Source organism: Protobothrops mucrosquamatus, unplaced genomic scaffold (genome assembly GCF_001527695.2).
Source record: "Protobothrops mucrosquamatus isolate PMUCROS unplaced genomic scaffold, P.Mucros_1.0 scaffold2102, whole genome shotgun sequence".
Classification (NCBI taxonomy): Eukaryota; Metazoa; Chordata; class Lepidosauria; order Squamata; family Viperidae; genus Protobothrops; species Protobothrops mucrosquamatus.
Window position 1 is genome coordinate 23,550 of NW_015388204.1, and position 24,174 is coordinate 47,723.

Consider the following 24,174-nt stretch of genomic DNA (forward strand, 5'->3'; position numbering starts at 1 on the left):
CTCCCGAGCTGCCAGTACCAGCCAGGAGGGACACGGATCTAATAAACATGTGGTTGCATTCAGCCTCCCCAAGACCCTGTCCACGTCCTCGGGAGCAACAGAGTCAAACTCCTCCCATACAACCGTCTCAAGACCTGGTCCCGTCTCCTCCCCCTGGGCCAACCAGTCGGAGTCCAAGCCTTCCCGGATCCGAGCGACTATTGACTATCTTTACAATGAACTTGGAATAGTAACTACTGTAAGTTCAGATTCTGATTCTTAGTTAACTTCTTTCATTGCTGACCATTGATGAAAAACAGCAGTGTGTCTTAAGGACATGTAAACAACAGAGAGTTAGCTTTTAGCATACTGTGCAGTCAGGTTTAAGTTAGCTCTTTATCATGACAAAAATGAAATTTCACAAAGCTCTACCTACACCAGTGGTGGCGAACCTATGGCACGGGTGCCAGAGGTGGCACTCAGAGCCCTCTCTGTGGGCACGCGCACCGTCGCCCCAGTCCTAGGCCTTCAGCTGGGTTTTATAAAACCTTTTCGCTTTAGGCCTCCGCCGCCGTGTGCAAAAAAAAAAAAAAAAGGTTCAATCAGTCAATTTCAACTTCTCGGGGGAAAAAAAAGATCTTGCAAAGTTGGAATTGATTGATTGAACTTTTTAGTCCCACCCAGTCTGCTGTTACCACCGCAGCCACACCCAGCCAATGGACCATGCCCAGCAAATGGGCCACGCCCAGCCAATTGGCCACACCCATGTGGCACTCGACGATACATAAGTGGGTTTTGAGGTTGCAGTTTAGGCACTCAGTCTCTAAAAGGTTCGCCATCACTGATCCTAGAGAGTCTCATTTTATTGCCTGGATACCTAGTTCTTAATCCTAATAGTATCTCAGCTCTATTCTGGTGTGTTCTCATTGCCAGAAAATTTCTTCTTACTTTTATGTTGGATCTCTCTTTAACAAGCTTCCACCTATTACTTCTTGTCTTGCCTTTTGGAGCTTTGGAGAATAAGTCAAATCCCCTGTTCTCTGTGACAGCCCCTCAAGTACTAGAAGACAGTTATCATGTCCCTCCTACTCTTTGATAGGCTAGGATCAGACATACCTAGCTCCCTCAACCGTTCATCATATGATTTAGCCTCCAGATCCTTTTTCATCTTTGTTGCTCTTCTCTGTGAAGCGGTATATAAGTCTAAGGCAGTGGTTCTCAACCTTTTTAATGCCGCGACCCCCAACCGGTCGTAAGTCGAGAACTAACCCGGTCGTAAGTCGAGGACTAACCCGGTCATAAGTCGAGGACTAAACCGGTCGTAAGTTGAGGACTACCCAACTGGTCGTAAGTCGAGGACTTTCCCTGCCCGGGAGCGCTGCGCATGCGTGGTTCCGCCCCCTGCGCCGGCCGAGGTGTAGCTGGCAAGCTGCAGAGACGGAGCAGGCCGACCACCAGCTGGCCCAGCCCAAGGGAGGTAAGGCACCCGCCGGAAAAGGGGGAAAAAATGGCGGACAAAAAAAATGGCGGACAAAAAAATGGCGGACAGCCTTGCTTGGCAACCCCCGTGAAATGACCGATTGACCCCAAATGGGGTCGCGACTCATAGGTTGAGAACTGCTGGTCTAAGGGCTATTGCTATTGATCCCTTTGCATGATTTCCCCCCCCCATGATTTAATGTAGTTATTAAATAGTCTGAATTACAGATTTGTCACTGGCAAGCCAAAGGTCACAAGGACATCTAGTAAGTTGATAGAACCATCTCCTGAATATGTTCTTTTAGAAATCAGGACCAGAAAAATGTTATTACCAATAACAATAAAAGTCACTGAGGTCTGTCAGAGCCATTCGTGCCTTGTCTAGTTACCCGATATTGCCGTTTGAGATCACACCACTGCAGTCAATTAAGCAACTTGGAAACAAGATTAAAAAAAAGAATCAGGATAATCAGTATCTATAAATAAGCATTGAACTACCTTGCTGTCCTTCTTCTTTGGATGCAGGAGAACAAACCATTTTCAAGTTCTTAGTACATAAGAACCAATTACACTGGAAGGCCAGCAAAATCATTTCCAGATTTTGTTATCCTATTTCAGCATTCTATTTTCACACCCACATCAGGGAACTGATGAACCAAGAGCTGTGCTGTCCAAGATTAAATTTACTGCTGTTATATGAAGAAGGGCAAGACCATGAACTATGATACAATGGTGATAGAAGTTGACACAGATAAATGAAAAACTTAATTAAATTGTGGGAGCTGGATCAGACATTGCAGGAATACAAATTGAAAAACCTCCTCCATCTGTTACGGAAAGGAGTTGGAGCAGTTAATAAATAGAAACTCAGATTTAAAATTTTAAATAAAGCTTCCAGTTTATTAATGGGTCATTTATAAAAAATCTGATTTCTGCTAACCACTGTCAGTCTGAAAAACAAACTGAATAAAGTGATAGAACTAGATTTCTGATATATGTACAGAAAAAATTGTGATGAGATTTTAAACACTGGTCTTGACGTTGATGTATCTTAATGATAGAGAACTCAATTTATAGGATTAATAAACCCTTTAAAAAGAGGAGTAGACCAAACTGTTTTAGCTATATTCAGTCTTCTAAATCTTGCTAAAGTCACACTCCCAGAAGTGGACACAGTCAAAACAATTTTAAATTATAGCTATTTTTCAATGCCATTGACCCTTCCTTTCCAATGAAAATTATTAACTTAAAAATATTATGTAACCAGTGTCATAAACAACTATGGTGCATGCCTTGTCCCATTTGGTATTTTGCCACATATTTATAATACTTGAAATTAGTTCCAGTTAGTTCACAGGGGCTGGAGTTATACACCACACGAAGTATAATGTAATTTCTTCGATATTAATTTAGGGAATTGTGTAAAATCATCAATTACTGTATGACCTGTAAACCATGCTTTATTTAGCAGAATGTTGAACTACTGCAGTTGTGATTTAGTCAATATATGAAGGGCATTATCATAGTAGCCATGGTTAAAATGCCGTATTGCAAGCTAACTCTGTCCACAGCCGGGAGTTCGATCCTGAACGGTTCAAGATTGACTCAGCCTTCCATCCTTCCGAGGTTGGTAAAATGAGGACCCAGATTGTTGGGGGCAAGAGGCTGACATTTGTTAATCGCTCAGAGAGTACTGTAAAGCACTATGGAGCAGTATATAAGTCTAAGTGCTACTGCTATAGTAACCGAGGGTGTGCTAGTAGGGTAAGAGACATATATATTTACAACCAATCCCTCTTCCAGCTTTCCTTCTATTTCCCACTTAATAGCTCTACTGCTGTTCTCTCTGTCCACTTGGAATTATTGTTCAGTACTAGTTCAGTTCATAGGAAGGCCAAATTAACTCTTGATTTGATGAGGAAATTCAATCTGGGATACATTAATAAGGTCTGGAGGGGTAAAACGAGTGGAATTATTTTAATCTGGTTTTGCACATAAAGGTTCATGGTACATAACCATCCTAGGCTTGGCATTGGGGTAGTGCAGGGGGTCTTCAAACTTGGCCCTTTTATGACTTATGGACTTCAACTCCCAGAATTCCTCAGCCAGGCATACCTGGCTGAGGAATTCTGGGAGTTGAAGTCCACAAGTCATAAAAGGGCCAGGTTTGAAGACCCCTGAGACAGACAGATTGCAGTTGGCCTGCCTTCCACTGTATTACCCAATGGCTTTTCTACATGAACTGGCTGAAGTAATTTTGAGAATGAAGTTGTATGCCTCAGGGTAATTTTCTAAGGGGACATTCATGCTATCTTGGACAATCCATTTGGGGATTTTATGGATTCCACGGCAACCACCAGGCTTTTGAGTGCATTTGAGTGCATTTGACCACACACAGGGTAAGACATTCTGTTGATTTCATCTCATACGCTCTTGATCTGGCATTCACCCCATTGTGTGAGACAGATGATCTGATGATAGGAGGGGTTGAAATCACATGACTATATAACCGTGGTGGCGAACCTATGGCACGCGTGCCACAGGTGGCACGCAGAGCTCTCTCTGTGGGCACACGTGCCGTTGCCCCAGTCCTAGGCCTTCAGCTGGGTTTTATAAAACCTTTTCACTTTAGGCCTCTGCCACCATGTGAAAAAAAAAAAAGTTCAATCAATCAACCAATTTCAACTTCTCGCGGGAAAAAAAAAGATCTCGCAAAGTTGGAATTGATTGATTGAACTTTTTAATCCCACCCAGTCTGCCGTTATCACCACAGCCACGCCCACCCAATGGGCCACGCCTACCCAATTGGCTACACCCACCCAATGGGCCACGCCCACCCGGCACCCAACGATGCATAAGTGGGTTTTGGGTTGCAGTTCGGGCACTCGGTCTCTAAAAGGTTCGCCATCACCGCTATATAAGATCATTTGCTGGTAAAGTTTGATTTCGCAACATTAGTGTTCTGCTTCAGAGATTAAGGCAATCAACCTCAGGACCTCTTGCAGAAATGCAGCCCATCTTAAAACGTCTTGACTCTTGCACATCATAGCTTATTAAAACGAGCCACAGGCATGGACCAAATGGATCCCTGGAATGGATAATGCAGGGGTCCCCAACCCCCCGGTCCATGGACCAGTACCAGGCCGCGGCATACCAGCAACCGCTCCGCACAAACAAGCAAAGCCCCATCCGCGGGATGCAGGCAGCACACAAAACCACACTAATCCCTGATGCCCAAAGGTTGGGGACCTCTGGGATAATGTATCATGTCAACTGTGGAGCTATTCCTGAAAAAAGTAACAGTACAGTCCTGGATCCACAGGTTCTTGACAACTGTTGCCCGAATTCCTTGGTAGAAACCCTTTCTGGATAAGATTGAAACACCGGTGATGGCATAATTGCAGGATCTCTTGGAAAAGGAAGAAGACTACAATATGGTTTCCGATCAATTTCTTTATCTTTCTGATAAGAGCGCTGTGGAGATCAATAAAGCACTATTTTGTCACCAGAGCTATTTAATATCTGCATGAGGCCTACAGGTGTGGTCATTAAGTAATCTAAAGTAATGAGAACAATATGCCATTGCAAGTATGAAAATACTCAATAGAATAGAGAAGAACGTGAAATTTCAAAATCTGACATAAAAATCAATAATTAGGACAAGCTATAGTTAAGGAAAGCAGCTGGGTTGCCACAATTACAAAGGATAGTAGCAATTTATTTTAAAGGGCAGCATAAATAGATTAGTGAATAGTAGTCTCTAATTAAGCAAATCTTTAAAGCAAACAAGAAAAGCATTCAAAAATAGAAAGGAAGTAAACTCCAATAGAGAGAGTTAAATACATTATTGCAGGAAAGGCTGCTCTTATGGGGAGGAGTAGATGCAATAGAAGATTTTGAGTTTGAGGAAAATGGAATACAGGGTGGGGAAGGGAAATAGACACATAGATAAAAGTGGGGTTGGGGTGGAGCCCTTTTAAAACTAGGGTGTAGCCAAACAAAAGTCTGAGTTTTAAGCAATCTCTTAGCTTCTTTTTAAAAATAACTCGACCTAACCCTTTCATAAAGAAGCCTTAAAATAGAGCTGTTCCCACAGCCTCATTGCTTTACTTATCCTGTAATTGTTCTATGAAACCCGAATATTATAGTCCACCAATTATTGCTGTACAATTACTCAGGGCTACCTCTATTCATTTTGCTGAAGTTAGTGGCTGCTCTGTGCAACATTTTTTGTACACGCTGCCTATTCTCAGCTTTTCCTCTTCTAATCCCCTCCAGCTGCACCTGGTAACACAATTCCACAACCTCCATCCAATTATCCATCCTACAACTCACGTGCCCTCTCCAACCCTGCTCTCAGTGGAAGGTCAAGCGTACCTTACTCAACCCACCCTACCAGTCCCTTTCAATTCCCATAGCCACCCAGATCAGGTAGGAGATAATCCTTTCCTTCCTCCTAACGCAAATCTCTCTCTTTCTCACTGCTAAATAATGGAATAGTTTATTCACAATAAACTTATTTTTCTCAATAGTTTTCTTAGAGGCGAAGATATTTTATTAGTTTGTTAACTTTTTTTCTCTTTTTATTCTTGCTTTTTTATTCACTACCGAAAGTCATAAAAATAGTCTACAAAAATTAGAATCAATCAATCAATCAATCAATCAATCAATCACCTGGTCAATCTATTAAGGAAGCTGATTATTTTATTAATTCAAGAACATTTCAGTGTGTCTATACACGCACACACACACCTACATGAAGAGAGCGTATTAATTTAATTGTGTTTTATACTATAGCAATCGTAAGACTCTTGCAGGTACACATAAACAGGACATAAACATCCATGGTAAAAAAAATAACATGTTTATAATACAAAAATAGTCTAAAACACTCAAATCATTAGTCTAAAATAGTGGTTCTCAACCTGTGGGTCGGGACCCCATTTGGGGTCGATCGACCATTTCACGGGGGTCGCCAAGCAAGGCTGTCCGCCATTTTTTTGTCCGCCATTTTTTCCCCTTTTCTGGCGGGTGCCTTACCTCCCTTGGGCTGGGCCAGCTGGTGGTCGGCCTGCTCCGTCTCTGCTGCTTGCCAGCTACGCCTCAGCCAGCGCAGGGGGCAGAACCACGCATGTGCGGCACTCCCAGGCAGGGAAAGTCCTCGACTTACGACCAGTTGGGTAGTCCTCGACTTATGACTGGTTTAGTCCTCAACTTATGACCGGTTTAGTCCTCGACTTACGACCGGTTTAGTCCTTGACTTACGACCGGTTGGGGTCGCGGCATTAAAAAGGTTGAGAACCACTGGTCTAAAACATGGGTCCCCAAACCCGGGCTGTGGAGTACTACCAGGCCACAGCCTGTTGGGAAGTAGGCTGCCGAAGTGGCAGCCGAATGTATGAAGCTTCATTTGCACATGCACAGGATTTAGGACTAGGACCCTCGCCCCCCTGCCGCCAAAAACACTGATGGCACCGCCATGCGGTCCATGGAATCAAAAAGGTTGGGGAACCCTGGTCTAAAAGCTAGAACTATTTTTTCAGTTCCCATTCTCCAATGCAATATTGATAAATAGTAAATAGGGAAAATAGCAATTATTATAATTATTGCTTAGCAATAATTATCAGCAGCTGCATGATATTTTAAGGACTGCCTAGTAAGAAACATTTTAAACATTCAATAAGCAATAAATGCTAAGTATTATTAAGATTTATTTCCAGTGCTAAGCAATAGGCTTGCATGTAATGACTGACACTTCGCAAACTGGAACGCTAAATATTTAATTCAGAGAGATTTGGGTCTCTTTCGGATTTCCTAGATTTCAATCAAATACTCCTTAAACAAAGTCTAGATTCTGCTCCAGTTCCAGGTCAAATAAAGCTTCATACAAAGTGATCAGACTGTTGATATATCTACTTCAACTATCTGTGTAAACTATCAGCAGCTATCTATAAGGTTTCAGAAGATTTTCCCCAGATCTAACATGACATTCCAAAAAAAAGGAATCTAGGACCTCTTGAACGCTAAGCATATTTTCTACATTAGCAAATAGCAGTGGCCATTTTCCTACATTTGAGGAGGTAAAACATACACTCTTTCTCACAACCTTACCCTTCTTTCCAGATGCAAATGCAGTGTTAAATAACTTTCACCATGCACATTCCAGAGAGGACTAACTAGTAGCAGAATGTATTGTGTACCTTTTTCAAGGACCGTGCATGAGATGTATTTTTCCTTTAGTACTTTTTGGCATTCCTCATCCTCCAGTTTCTTTCTGATGATTCTGTAGGTGTTCAGAAGCCTTTGTTTGTTTGTTTGTTTGACTGAAGCACTGCATCTTATTTTACACTTTTTTCTTTTTAATTCATTTGGAAGCAATCCTTTATGTCTCTCTTCAACAGAATATGTTCCCATTTTAAAATCTACAATTAAAAAGAAACTTCATATTTTCATCTTTTAAATAAAATTTGCTTTTGTTTATCCCTGGTAGGATTAGCCAATCTCTTAAGGCAGTGCTTTTTAAACTGATTGTAATGATCTGACACTGTTTGACCCAATACTGTAATCTCACTTTCCAGTCTCATAGAGTCACCCCCAAAGCCCCAGAATCTGTTGTTTTACACAAGCATCTCCGCAGCAGTAGGGCCAAATTGAATCCTTGATTCACAAACAAGCAATTACAAATTGTTCTATTACCCCAAAGATGTGCCCAAATTACCCTTTGGGGATAGTTATCCCTGTTTTTTTTTTTTTTTTAAAAAAATCAGTCTTAAGGATTCTTGTATCAAAGGCCCTGATAGGAGCACACAATTAACAATCAAGATTTGTGTATGGTCTCATTAATCAGGTTTAATGCCAGTTTCAAAAAGGGGTCAAGTTACAGGTTCATGGAGGGTACTCTCTACCCTCATTTGTGATTACATTAATAATAATAATAATAATAATAATAATAATAATAATAATAATAATAATAATAATAATAGTAAAGTTGGAAGGGACCTTGGAGATCATCTAGTCCAACCCCCTGCTCAGGCAGGAAACCCTATACCATTTCAGACAAATGGCTGTCCAGTTTCTTCTTTAAAACTTCCAGTGTTGGAGCATTCACCACTTCTGGAGGCAGGTTGTTCCACTGGTTAATTGTTCTGTCAGGAAGATTCTCCTTAGTTCTAGGTTGCTTCTCTCTTTGGTTAGTTTCCATCCGTTGCTTCTTGTCCTGCCTTCAGGCGCTTTGGAGAATAGCTTGACTCCCTCTTCTTTGGGGCAGCCCCTGAGATACTGGAACGCTGCTATCCTGTCCCCCCTCGTCCTTCTCTTCATTAAACTAGACATACCCAATTCCAGCAGCCTTTCCTTATATGCTTTAGCCTCCAGTCCCCTAATCATCTTTGTTGCTCTTCTCTGTAGTCTTTCTAGAGTCTCAGCATCTTTTTCTACTCATCACATTCCTTTTTTGCTGATGTGCCGCAGTTAATTTGAAATGGTTGTAAATACATTTAATTTATCATCTTAAAATCTAGTGTTAAAATGTCCAATTAGAAATTAAGAGACACAATTTTAAAGAAAATTTGTAACTGGACACTAACAACAAAGTAAAAAGCAACAGATAAGCATTCACTGAGAACTGCTTTCTCTTTTTTCCCATTCTGGGTCAGTTGGTTAATCAGAATGTTAGGAGGGACTGGGGAAATTACGGCAGCAGGTTTCTGACCACGACTGTTCAGTTAGTAAGTGTAACACATACTTCCTGTACTCTGTCAGGTTCATTTTTCTCTCTCTCTTATTCTACAGTTTTCCTTAATGTGTTTCTCTGAGGTGTCTGGAAACTTATCCATCATTCTGTGAAGAGTTGATTGCTCCCCAAAAGAGAACAACCTGAAGTGGCTTTTGAATGTATCTATATATATGACAAAAAACGTAAACAGGCTCAAAATTACATAAAATGTTTGACATTTTGATTTATGTGGTTATTTTATGTTTTTGTATTTTGTGTTACCACCTGAACTAAATTAAACTAGCCAGCTGGAAACACAACTGTAAATAAACGGGGCAGCTGATTCAATCACTTTGAAGAAGCAGTCCTTGTAAAATTTATAATTGATAGTCCAAATCTTAATAATAATAATAATAATAATAATAATAATGATGATGATGATGATGATGATGATGATGATGATGATGATGATGATGATGATGATGATGATGATGATGATGATGATGATGTTGGAAGGGACCTTGGAGGTCATTGAGTCTAACCTTCTGCTCAGGCAGGAAACCCTATACCATTTCAGACAGATGGCTGTCCAATCTCTTCTTAAAAACTTCCAGTGTTGGAGCATTCACCATTTCTGGAGGCAGGTTGTTCCACCGGTTAATTGTTCTAACTGTCAGGAAGTTTCTCCTTAGTTCTAGGTTGCTTCTCTCCTTGATTAGTTTCCATCCGTTGCTTCTTGTCCTGCTTTCAGGCGCCTTGGAGAATAGCTTGACTCCCTCTTCTTTGGGGCAGCCCCTGAGATATTGGAAGACTGCTATCATGTCCCCCCTCGTCCTTCTCTTCTCTTCATTAAACTAGACATATCATTCACTTTGCGATTCTCAGTACTGTCATCCCCAGAATTCTGCTTCTATGGAGATGCAGGTAGACTGCCCTTGGTGTAGGCCAGTGATGGTGAACCTTTTAGAGACCGAGTGCCCAAACTGCAACCCAAAACCCACTTATTTATCGTCGGGTGCCGGGTGGGCGTGCCCATTGGGTGGGTGTGGCCCATTGGGTGGGCGTGGCTGCGGAGGTTACGGCAGACTGGGTGGGACTAAAAAGTTCAATCAAGCAATTCCAACTTTGCGAGATCTTTTTTTCCCCCGCGAGAAGTTGAAATTGATTGATTGAACCTTTTTTTTTTTTTTTGCACAGGGCGGTGGAGGCCTAAAGCGAAAAGGTGTTATAAAACCCAGCTGAAGGCCTAGGACTGGGGCAACAGTGCGCGTGCCCACAGAGAGGGCTCTGCATGCCACCTGTGGCACCCATGCCATAGGTTTGCCACCATGGGTATAAAATATTATTTAACAGTAGTATACTCTTTGATTAAACTGTAGCAGAGTTAACAAAAGGAACAGAAAGCTAATCTGAAGTAATTTTACATAACTGGGTAATTAGTCTTCTGTACTATAGCAGCAAATATACTACAAAGTGACAGTATACAGTGTATCTTGCAAAGCGTACACTCTATGAATGTAATATCAGCAAAGGGATCATAACATTGAGATGTGAAATGTAACCTGGGGGGAAAAAAGCATATATTTTGAGCCTTTTAGCTCTGAATACTGGTGCTGACACTGTGAGCTCAAATGTGAAGGAAGAGTTTTACAAATTCACTTCTTCTATCTAGGTCTTCATGCTTAAATGTAAACTTACCGTATGTTTCTTTCTTTCTTTCTTTCTTTTTCATGCAGGTGTGGATCTGACAGGGGCAGAGCCCAACAATTCTGACAACAGAATAGAGAGAGTGGATCTTTATGCAAAGGTTGACGAAGCACTCCTAGGAGGTGAAGTGAGTTATCTCTCTCAGCCACTTACTCCAGAGAAAGAGGATGCACTTCAGGCTGTAGCAGTTGCTAACTTGCGGGCAGCTCTTATGAGCAAGAATAGCTTATTGTCCTTGAAAGCTGACCTGCTGGGAGAAGAGAGTTCACTGCTCTTTGAATATTTACCCAAAGGCACACATTCCTTGTCTTGTAAGTTGCTGTTTCTGTGTATACTACTACAAGGTTAATTAGCGTTCGTAAAAGAGCTATTAAACCGAATTCAGGTCACTCTTAAATTTGGGTCCCTGTGTGGACACCACTTGAATTGTTCTCGGCCACCTTGAAAATAGGTGTTCTGTGTCTGAAACATTGTGGGTCCCAGGTCTCACAAGTAGTGGCTAGGGCAGGGGTCTTCCAACTTGGCCCTTTGATGACTCGTGGACTTCAACTCCCAGAATTCCTCAGCCAGGCACGTGTGCCTGGCTGAGGAATTCTGGGAGTTGACGTCCACAAGTCATCAAAGGGCCAAGTTTCAAGACCCCGGGCTAGGGCAATACATTTTTCTTTTGATTGTACCTTTCATAATCCATAAAAATGCCTCTACGCATAACACTTGCCTTCCTCTTGTGATGGTATATTTTTAGAGTTAAGATTATTTTTCCCATTGGATTGTTTGAGAACATTCAGTGATACGAGTCTGCGATACGTAGCCTCTATACTATTTCATTTGTTGGTCAGATAGTAGTATTTCTAATGTTGCAGCTTAACTCTCTTCTGTTTCGTTAAGGCTAATACACACAGACGGACGAACTTGGCTTTCTATATGGCACACCCTGGCCCGTTGGTTTATTTGATTAATAATGTGTCTGTTGTGCTTATTGGGGTCGGTAAAATGCCTAACATTATATATGTCAGAGTTTGATTACTTTTTTTCTCTTGCGGAACCACTAGACCAGACATGTCAAACTCGCGACGTCACATGACGTCGTGCAACATATCGGGACGGTTTTGCCGTTGCCGGCAATGGGGTGGGCACAGCTTCCAGATGACGCGTCCGGCCCATGGTCTAGCACAGGGGTAGTCAACCTTGGCTCTTTTATGACTCGTGGACTTCAACTCCCAGAATTCCTGAGCCAGCACAGCTGGCTCAGGAATTCTGGGAGTTGAAGTCCACGAGTCATAAAAGAGCCAAGGTTGACTACCCCTGGTCTAGCAGTTTGAAACCCCTGCACTAGACTATTCTAAGGATTCACAAAGTAAATCCATTAAATAATATAGCTCGTGGTTTGCCATTGGTGCTTTGCTCCTCATTTTGTTAACCACAGAATACGTCCCCGAGTGACCTTATCGTATTCCCAACTTTTCCCTCTTTAAAATAGCTAGAACCTTGTAGCTTTCAAAATAAACCTTGATTTAATAACCATGGTTTTTGCAGGGTTATTTTTTAAAAAGCTCTGCACCCACGTTTTATCCAAATTCTAAGCCAGTGATGGCGAACCTTTTAGAGACCGAGTGCCCAAAAACTGTCCCCGTCCCCTTTCCACCACCTGCCCCGCCCCTGCTCTGCCCCCCCATCCCCCGCCCCGCCTGCCCACAGGACCACTCACCGCCTCCAGGGCCCGCCAGAGATCGCCCAGCAGCCCAGCAGCGCTATGGCGGCCACACCCTCTGCCCGCGCCCTGCAGCATCAACTGCATGATGGGATGTGAGGTCAGAGTCTTGTCTACGCTGCCTGGCCTGCCATGTCCTTGGCCGCGCTGCTCCGCGTGGGCCACGCTCGAGGACAACTCTCCTTCAGAGGGGCTGCTGGAGAGGAGGGGGTCGCGGGGGGAAGCAAGGCTGGGGCAATGGCACATGTACCCACAGAGAGGGCTCCAAGTGCCACCTCTGGCAGCCGTGCCATAGGTCCGCCACCACTGTTCTAAGCAATAGTGGAATTTTGCTACAATGATGGACAAGGTTTGTTGCTTGGCATCAGTCTGGTCAATTATTGCTGTTCCCCCTTGAAGCGGGTATTCACGTATTACCACTAAATAAAGCTTGGGAAGTGGGTATCTTCAGGACTGTCTACTTAAAATAGATCCGTCCAGCGAGACCCTTCTGGGATAAGTTGCGTGTTGTCTTCCATTTTCATGAGGTGAGGTTGGCTGGAGCCAGAAAAAGCTGTTGTTTCATCATGGCTCCCATACACTTGAACAACTTTCCTTCAGAAGCTAGATGTCCCTTTCAGTGGTGACCTTCCAGAATGTAGTGAGACAATATTCTTCTGGAAGGCTTTTAAAGATTTAAGTGTTACTGGAACCAAATTTTGGCTTGTTTCTTATTTATTAATCTTGTGTTGTGGTATGAATATGTCATATGATAATGGACTAGAGGAGTGGAGTGGAGTGGAGTGGAGTGGAATGGAATGGAATAGAATAGAATAGAATAGAATAGAATAGAATAGAATAGAATAGAATCATGGAATGGAATAGAATAGAATAGAATAGAATCATGGAATGGAATGGAATGGAATGGAATGGAATAGAATAGAATAGAATAGAATAGAATAGAATAGAATAGAATAGAATAGAGCTGGAAGGGACCTTGGAGGTCTTCTAGTCCAGCCCCCTGCTCAAGCAGGAGAACCTATACCATCTCAGACAGGTGATTGTCCAGTCTCTTCTTGAAAATTTCCATTGATGGAGCGCCCACGATTTCTGGGGGCAATAAATAATAATCTTGCGGTTTATTTGTTATAATTTGTTTTCTTTGACTTGCTGATGTAGTGATTTGGATTTTATTTTATTGTAATCTGCCTAAAGTTGATGATGATTTAAGCATTTTAATTACTTAATTACTTTTAATTACACAGCAAAAAGTATGGTCTTCCACTACTTTTCCATGTTTATTCCTTGATCGAAACTAATTCTCACAAAAACAAAGTTAATAAGCAACGTATTCAAGCAAACTAACCAATGGACAAACTAAGGTTTATTTTCCTGAAATAGAAAGTGAAATGCCCATTTTTTGATGATCACGGCAATAATTACTGTTTGAGAAATAAAATCGTGCTTTTTGACTCAGCCTATCGGAGAAAAGGCTCCGTTGAGTGGCATCGGAATCCAGTCACGGTTGATGCCTCTAACCTGGATCCCATCTCAGTCATTCTTTTGTCCAGTGTATTGAATGGAGATGGTGTTTTCATCTGAGAGATGATCTGTGCTAGGAACTTCATAAGGGAGGGAGTAGAGTTAGGGTTCATTCCTATTACTTCTTTTGCAATTCTCAGTAAGTTTTAATACCATTGACAATAATAATCAGCCATTTGTCCGAAATGGTGTAGGCAGGGTTTCCTGCCTGAGCAGGGGGTTGGACTAGATGACCTCCAAGGTCCCTTCCAACTTTATTACTACTACTACTACTACTACTACTACTACTACTACTACTACTACTACTATTATTATTATTATTATTATTATTATTATTATTATTATTATTATTATTATTATGGATCATCGCACAGTCAGCCAGATGTTCTGACTGGATTTGGCATTTTTGTCTACCTATTGAGTCCTTACCCAGGACCTGGGATAGGCAGATGTGGATGTTTGATGGTATTACAGATCTTGTCGCAGGATGGAAGCAGTTCCTAGTTAAGGCCGCCTTTTGTAATTGACTAATAGCGAATTTGTCAATGCCATTGATGGTGTTCAAGTGGTGCTCCAGTTATTTTGGGATTGCACCCAAGGCGCCTATTACTATTGGCACTACCCTTGCTTGCTTTTGCCACAGACTTTCTATTTCTATTTGTAGGTCTCTGTATTTTGTTATCTTCTCCAGTTCTTTCTCGTCTATTCTGCTGTCTCCAGGCACCGCCACGTCCACTATCCAGACTTTTTTGTCTTTCTTATCGACAATATTATTACTATTATTATTATTATTATTATTATTATTATTATTATTATTATTATTATTATTATTATTATTATTATTATTATTATCTCTTTCGGAAGTACCTGATAGAATTGAGCCTTAGAATATTTTCTCACAGTGACTTTAGCCCTTTCTGTTCCGATCAATCTAAAATGCGTTTTTGTTTAACACGACGGAATCTGAGTTCAAGTTTTGTGTAGGGTTTCTACTTCATACCTAAACGGGACATTTGAGACAGCTAATTTAGAGGTTAGTACTGAAGTGCCGTCAATGTTCTGATGTCCTCAATCTCTGTTATATCTTCACATGTACTGTAATATTAATAATGGACTGGGTTCTATTCATAATAGATGATGGTGTTGATCAATAAAAAAAATCTGTCTTAGAATTTGGGATTCAGCTGTTCTGGAAGGATTGTGCTCCCACTGGGAAAAAAAAAAATCAATTTCATTGCTTGAAGAGCTCTCTGATTATGTTCGGCCTTGAATTTCACATGTCGTAGGCAGCAAGGAGAGTTTGGCACAGCTGAAATTAGTCTACTAGCTAAACTTAGCATACAAGCCTGTACTTGGCAACGGTTAAGCCTGAGTCGACTGCATCATGTTGAGACCACAGTGAAGCACTTTATGTTGGGCAACTGTTGAAGAACACCTAGAACAGGGGTCACCAACTTGCAGTTCTTGGACCGTATGCAACTTCTAGGTAATTTTATGAATGACTGTTTAATTAGCTAGCAAGAGGGGAGGTGTTATCTAAGCAGTTCAACTTGGTTTGTTAATTTTGTTTAGAAATGCAGAGAATGAGAAAAGACTTTCATTCTCTCTCATCCTGGGTGTGTGGGGAGGGTGTGTGTGTGTGTGTGTGTGTGTGTGCACGCCTGTGTGTGGTCCCTTGCCAATAAGACAACTAGTCATCTTTAGTTTTTCTTACTCTTGGAAACACAAGGTACATCTGTAATCTTGTGCACTCCTGCTCCTGTGGGGTCTTATTGTGGAATATCTTAGTTGTTTTATCATCCTTAGGGAGGTCTTTTTAGTTATTTTTCCAGAAAGGACAGGTAATAATACTTTTGTAACTGTCAGTGTGTGGGGGGGAAAAACCCCTACTTGGAAATGAGTGTTTTTCTCCCTGAGTGAAAAATAAGGTAATACCCTGGAAATATATTTCTCCTCTTACAAAAGACCTTCCTTAAAGTTTTGAGCATATGACCATGGGGATGCTGAAACAGTAATAAGTGGTTTCCCTTGCCTTTGATTATATATATCAGTGGTGGCGAACCTATGGCACGGGTGCCAGAGGCGGCACTCAGAGCCCTCTCTGTGGGCACACACACGTTGTTGCCCCAGTCCTAGGCCTTCAACTGGGTTTTATAAAATGTTTTCGCTTTAGGCCTCTGCCGCCATGTGCAAAAAAAAAAAAAAAAAAAAGGTTCAATCAGTCAATTTCAACTTCTCGCGGGAAAAAAAAGTTCTTGCAAAGTTGGAATTGATTGATTGAACTTTTTAGTCCCACCCAGTCTGCCGTTACCACTGCAACCATGCCCACCCAATTGGCCACGCCCACCCAATTGGCCACACCCAGCCAATGGGCCACACCCACCCGGCACTCGACGATGCATAAGTGGGTTTTGAGTTACAGTTTGGGCACTCAGTCTCTAAAAGGTTCGCCATCACTGATATATATATTATATATATATCAGTTTTACAGGGATTTATACATAGAATTTATACACGTACATTTTATATATACAGAGAAGAGCAACAAGGATGATTGGAGGGCTGGAGGCTAAAACATTGTGAAGAACGGTTGCAGGAATTGGGTATGTCTAGTCTAGAGAAAAGAACAACTAGAGATATAGTAGACATAATAGCACCCTCCCAATATTTGAGGGGCTCCTACAAAGAAGAGGGGGTCAACCTATTCTCCAAAGCACCTGAAGGCAGGACAAGAAGCAACGGATGGAAACTAATCAAAGAGAGAAGCAACCTAGAACTAAGGAGAAACTTCCTGACAGAACAATTAACCAGTGGAACAACCTGCCTCCAGAAGTTGTGAATGCTCCAACACTGGAAGCTTTTAAAAAGAGAGTGGTCAGCCACTTGTCTGAAATGGTATAGGGTTTCCTGCTCAAGCAGGGAGTTGGACTAGATGACCTCCAAGGTCCCTTCCAACTCTGTTATTCTATATTCTATATGATATGCTTTGATATGAAGTATGACGAATAAATCTTATTATTTGTGATCAGTGTTTCAACTGTTTCTATTTCTGCTTATCCAGAGTTAAGCCATTCACAGCTTTACATTTGCATTATTTGTTTCATTAGCCCATTATTTTAATGTAAAAATACACAGTAGGCAAATTTTCCACAATTAAATACTGAATATTTCTGTACTTGCCTGTCTCTTTTGATATTTGAAACTTCTGAAATGAGGGGGGCGAAGGAGATATACAATATAGCTTTAAAACCTATTAATCATATCTCTGGTGTTTTTTTTTTTACAAGAAGCTCGTCTGCCTAATTAATTTAGATAACCTTATAATCTTCTTTCAGTTCCTCCTATTGGCTTTCTTTTTAAAAACTGCTCTACATATGAGTTATGTTCTGATGTCCAAGTACAATTTTTATAGGGATAAGCATAGAGTTATGGCGACGTTACTGTCTGGGAACATTTTTAATATAACTGTACACATTCAACAGCGTGACCATTTTAGTGGAAGGGATTGAAATCATTAGGTGTGGTTCTCCACAAATTTGAGATGCCTCTATATCAGTGGTTCTCAACCTTTTTAATGCCGTGACCCCAACCGGTCGTAAGTCGAGGACTAAACCGGTCGTAAGTCGAGGACTAAACCGGTCGTACGTCGAGGACTACCCAACCGGTCGTAAGTCGAGGACTTTCCCTGCCCGGGAGCGCCGCGCATGTGTGGTTCCGCCCCCTGCGCCGGCCGAGACGTAGCTGGCAAGCGGCAGAGACAGAGCAGGCCGACCACCAGCTGGCCCAGCCCAAGGGAGGTAAGGCACCCGCCGGAAAAGGGGAAAAAAATGGCAGACAGCCTTGCTTGGCGACCCCCATGAAATGGTCGATCGACCCCAAATGGGGTCCCGACCCACAGATTGAGAACCACTGCTCTATATTCTCTATTTATTCTGTATATTACATAGCTTAAACTGATAAGATCCAGGATAATAAGATGAAAGTTTGCACGCTGTTCTTCGTTTTTTGCTTTGGAAATACCAAGTGTAGAACTGGGTTCTTCTTGGCATCCCTAAATACTTGAACGGCGACTTTGCATATTTGGTACACTTCATTTCTGTGTTCATATCTTGGAATCAAGTCTTACGTTTTTGTCAGCCATATCATGCTGTGCTGTTTTTTCTTATACGAATCTACTATATCAGGGGTCCCCAACCCCCGATCCGTGGACCGGTACCGGGCCATGGCATGCCAGCAACTGGGCCGCACAAACAAGCAAAGCCCCATCCGCGGGATGCAGGCAGCACACAAAACCACACACCCTCCGGTCCGCGGAAAAAATCTCTCTCCACATAACCGGTCCTTGGTGCCCAAAAGGTTGGGGACCTCTGTACTTTATTGTTTTAACAGTATTTTATAATAGGGTGCTTTATGGTTCATTTCTTTCAACATTGACACTTAAGCTAGCAAACCATATTAAATTTCAGCATGATATATGATTAGATTACATCTTAACACAGGAGATTGAGACATGATTTTCCTTTCATGCTATATTATCTTGAATGCCTTTCGCTTGCATGTCAATCTATAGCATAGGTTGTTTGCTATTAAAATGTAAAGAGTACTGTGATGCTAATGAGTACTTATGCTTGGTTTATCTACAGAAAAAAATAGCTATACTCAGCTTTATCTTGATGCATGTTATTTTCTCCAGCAGTAGGAATATTTTATACACCTCAGCCCATATAACTTATGGGACATACAGTAGTGGCCAAAATTGTTGGGAAACCTTTTGGGAAAAGTGTACAGTAGAAATGCCACCTTTGGTTAAGTTTCCACCATTTTTTCTTCTAATTTCTTTATAACTGTAGCCTTGTTCGCTTAATAATACTATTTTACATCGCTTTCTGGGCGACCAGTCAACTCTTTGCACCGTGACTTTAATTTTATGACATTTTACAAGCTCACTCAATGAAAGAACACAAAAAACCCCAACCAACTTGATAGCGATCACATAACACACTGACAAATGTCCTCCTCTCAGCTTCAATACATGACATCAATAACTGAATCCTACTGTGATCTGATTGGCTCATTGCCAAAGGAAGATGACACCTGATTGGCTCTCTAAACCAGTGTTGGCTGTGGAATTCTGGGAGTTGAAGTCCACATGCCTTAAAATGGTCAAGGTTGAGAAACACTGCTCTAAACACTCATGCTCATTGTTTACAATCAGATGAAGGAAAGCTACCTGAGATCAACCTAAGCAAGTTGTGCTTCCTTTTTCTGGTTATTTGGCTATAACCTTTCATAGAATACAACACAGATAATTGAACAAACTATGTTGCATTACATTCTTGATTAAATTATCTTTCCATTGATATATAATTTTATGGTACTACTCCAAACAAAATGGTGTTATTAGCCATCAAACCTCAAAAATGCACTTTTCCCAAAAGGTTTCCACAATTTTGGCCACTACTGTAGGTACCATAAAATTTAAATTCGTGTAACATTTCATCCTTCTCTTTTTTTTGATGAAATGGATATTTTCCCTCTGGTATTTTAAACAAATCTTCATGCATATTTGTTGAGATTCATATATATTTTCCTGTGAAGTTCTATTGCATCAGATATCAGCACATATCCAACTTTGGATGATACTGGAACAGCTAAGCAGGGTCAGTTCAGTTACCTGGAGGAGAGACCACCAGGAAATCCCCAGAGTTTCTGTTTAGGTTGAGAAGTTTTTTTTAAAAAAAAACCTCCTACAGGCATGCAGATGGCTTCTGTATTGTTGCCCAAAAAACCAATCTTGTAAGACACGAGGTGTCAAGCTCAACTAGAGAGAATAATTACAAACCTTTCAAAAAGCACGCTGCATCTGTTGTACTTTTTCCTCACAATTACTGATTTTTGTGGCAAGAACAAAGGTGGGATCAAAGAATAGAAAAGGACAATTGTGTTGTATTATACCTTGAAGACAATGACATATGAATCTCTTTGTAAAATTAATGATTGAAGCAGTTTGATTTTATAGGAAAAAAATCCCTCTCTGGAAACATCTGGAAGTCAGTATTTGATTGAGAGGGACTTTGAAAATCATTGTTGTTATGGCTCCATTTTCATTTCAAAATGTTTTGAGAAACCTTTTGGAAAACCGATAACAGACTTGAAAATGTTTTGAACGCTACCGAATGCTGAAGAAAAATGATGACTGAATAACACGCCAGTATCAAAGGAGATCTGGAATTTGCTCTCGTCGCCTTGTCTTCACTTTTGGGTGGGGAGATTATTTAAAATGACCCGTGGTCCTGGACTGTTTTGTCTCCTCACTGCCTCTACCGACAGAAGATTAAGCTGCAGCAGTTCATTTCCTGCCTTTTGGAAAACCATCAGCTGATGGTTATTCATGTGGGTGAGATTGGTTTCCTGTGTTTCTCAGGGGCTGGCACCCAGTTGAATAATCCCACCTGGGACGAACGTAGTGGCAAAATGGAAGCGCCACCTCCGCTGCTGGTTTGATCACGACTTGCGCCTCAGATCCCCACTCTCGTCATTACAACGTCTGATCACGTATCTCCAGAAACACTTAAGAGAGTGATATTTCCAACTCAGGTAAGATAATAATTGACTGTGGTTATGCTTTATAGGCCCAGGTATTGTCAAATATTTGGGGGATATTAGAATTAATCCTGAACCTATGGCCTGATGTAGCAGACGGTACTTTGTTAGATGGAGTAATATTTCAGAATTATTAAAATATATGATCTTACATTGCCAATACTATATACCCTCTTTTGCATCTTCTTGTAAAGGCTGACAGAGTATCGGGAAACTGGACAGCCATTTGTCTGAAGTGGTATAGGGCAGTGATGGCGAACCTTTTAGAAACCGAGTGCCCAAACTGCAACCTAAAACCCACTTATGCATCGCCGTGTGCCGGGTGAGTGTGGCCCATTGGCTGGGTGTGGCCAATTGGGTGGGTGTGGCTCATTGGGTGGGCGTGGCTGCAGTGGTAACGGCAGACTGGGTGGGACTAAAAAGTTCAATCAATCAATTCCAACTTTGCAAGATCTTTTTTTTCCCTGCGAGAAGTTGAAATTGACTGATTGATTGAACCTTTTTTTTTGCACACGGCGGCGGAGGCCTAAAGCGAAAAGGTTTTATAAAACCCAGCTGAAGACCTAGGACTGGGGCGATGGCGCGCGTGCCCACAGAGAGGGGTCTGAGTGCCGCCTCTGGCACCCCTGCCATAGGTTCACCACCACTGGTATAGGGTTTCCTGCCTGAGCAGGAGGTTGGACTAGATAACCTCCAAGGTCCCTTCCAACTTTATTATTATTATTATTATTATTATTATTATTATTATTATTATTATTATTATTATTATTATTATTATTATTATTATTATTATTATCTTTGTAATGCACAGACGCATGGTGATTTATGCCTTCCACTTGAAACAATAGTGGATCTGCATTAAATATATAGACCAGTTAGATAGTAGTTCTGTATTTACTTTTCTGGAAATAAGCCTAATTGAAGTCAATGGATTCTGGACTTATGACACTATAAGCATGAAAACACATGTTGTTTATTGCTTAGAAATACACTTTAGATTTTTATTGGTCAGATTCAGGTACATTTGAAGCCAGCTTTATACCAGAGATATCGTAAAGCACCACTAACCATTGTTTAGATAAGTAGATGATCAAAATATATGAAACTATTTTAGGCTTTCTATTATTCAAAACACAAAGACATAAATAGTACTTTTTGATACTGTAAAATGTAATTTAAAATTCTGTAAAATGTAGATTAAAAGACTCACATTTAATTTTTAGCTAAAAGTTTCATAATGTTCTCAGCATTCACTGTCCTGACTTTAATAATCTGCTATTCCTATAGAGAACAATCTTTTACATCAGATATACAGCGTGAATAATTTGTAAATATAAACTATTCTTTTAAATGAGATTATTCTTAGTTAGAGTAATAAAATAGGTATAGCTTTTGTTTGGAAATTTCAAAATTAATTATTCAAACTTGGGGAATTTTCTTTCTGTCCAGGAACAGTACGTATAGTAATATTTTCGTATTAGGTTGAATAAAGCAGTTACATTACTACTACTACTACTACTACTACTACTACTACTACTACTACTACTACTACTACTACTAATAATAATAATAATAATAATAATAATAATAATAATAATAATAATAATAAAGTTGGAAGGGACCTTGGAAGTCATCGAGTCCAACCCCCTGCTCAGGCAGGAAACCCTACACCATTTCGGACAAATGGCTGTTTCAGTTAACCAAAATTTATAATGAAGTAATTAAGACAACTGTTGCTATACTATTTTTTAATAGGGAAATTTTAAGGTTGCTTTAATCATAGCCTCAAAAAGTGCATTGGTATGAATCTACAGTCAGCTCTCTGTCTAAATATTAAATATAATATCTAATGGTCTGGTTTCTGAACTATTCACTTGGAACAAAGACGATTTTAAGAAGAATAAAACCGATCAAAAATATGGTTGTCCAGTGACTTTGTTCTTGGAATTTGGATGTCCAGGAAAAGGATGCTTGGCTTTTTGGGATTAAAAATAATATCGTGGAGAAGATTTATTAAATATTTATGAAGTTACAGCTACTGTAGATTCAGCACCAAATTATTTGTGAAATAGACACTATTTGTATCTTTGGTGCTGCAGGATGTGAAAGAATCAAACCAAACACAAGTAATTTCTGACTGCTCGTGAATGTAATTGTGCTTTTCCATTTCAGATCACTTAGGATAGATTTCTAGGATTGTGGCCTTTTAGCTGGCTTTCCCACAGGTAAATGCAAAGAGCAAAGTTTACTCTTTTACGATTCTAAGTATAAAGATTAAAAATTAACGTTGTATTTATTCCTGTCTTAGATGATGAATGCTGCACAATCTGAAGACATGGACGTGGACCATGAAGAGATTTGTTTTTGAGTTTGTCAGCACCCGGGACACTGTGTTGTACTTCCTGCAGGAAAAATTTAAAATGTTTGACAACACTAAAGGAACATTTCCCAGAGCATCCTTTCTCTGTTATTATCCCTCTTGATAGGACTGACTATTCAAGGCTACAACTGGCTGGTTCTTCTGAGCACAGGTCTCCTTGTCACCTTGCCCGCTTCCAGTGTTGCAAGCTTCACACTAAAGTCAAACTTGGATTGGCATGAAAAAAACAATCCATTTCAATTGGAAGAAGGTGCAGTGACCTCAGTGCCTCAAATTATTTCAAGACAAAACAGCCCTAAATTGGTATCTTATGTCTGTACGCTCCAGCAAATGTATTTTTTTTTGTGGGAGGGGCTTTGCTACTTGGAAGACCCTGACTGCTCGTAAGAAAGGTTGCTATCTAATTTCCATACAGAACATCTACAGAATATTGATCAAAATCAGGAATATGATACTAAGTAAGAAAACTAGGGGTGGCATGGAATCCAGCTGTTCAGATCTTGAATACCTAACGCTTCAACTGGGTAGTGTACAGCTAGTTCTCCATTTAACAACCCTTCATTTACGACCATTACAGTGAAAAAAGTTGACTTGCAACTGGTCCTTGCACCCACAACTGTGGCAGCAACCCCATTGCCAAATTATCAAAATTTGGGCGCTTGGCAACTTAACATGTATTTACAGTGGCTGTAACATTCCGGGGTGATGATGTGATCCCCATTTGTGGCCTTCCCAACCAGCTTCTGACTAGCAAAGTTAGTGGGGGAAGCCAAACAACTGCATGATTCGCTGCTGTCATTCGTTTAACTTTGTGGGTGGCTCTGACGGCCCCTTCAGGCGGCCTCTCCGACGACGGCTTGCAGCCTCCCCGGCGATCGGGAACCTCGGAGGGCTTTTTGGACAGCCTCGACGGCCCCCTAGTGGTGTCAGCTCTGGGGGATGGCCGCGCGGCCTGTTTGGGCGGCCTGTCCGAGGCCCTCTTTGGCCGGCCTGTCTTCAATGGCCTGGAGGCCTTTTTGGAGACCTTCCGGGGGTTTTGGAGCCTCTTTAGTAGTTCCGATGATTTCTGCGGCCTTTCCA

The 24,174-nt window shown here is 41.1% G+C and overlaps 1 protein-coding gene across 1 annotated transcript in view; it reads left to right on the forward strand.

The window, feature by feature from the left end:
• Positions 1-24,174, forward strand: part of ZBTB46 (zinc finger and BTB domain containing 46) — a 55,913-nt gene that overhangs the window by 7,986 nt on the left and 23,753 nt on the right. Inside the window, exon 2 of the mRNA XM_015824074.1 lies at positions 10,909-11,190. Coding sequence (XP_015679560.1) covers positions 10,909-11,190 — 282 coding nt within the window. The remainder of the gene's footprint in view (positions 1-10,908; positions 11,191-24,174) is intronic.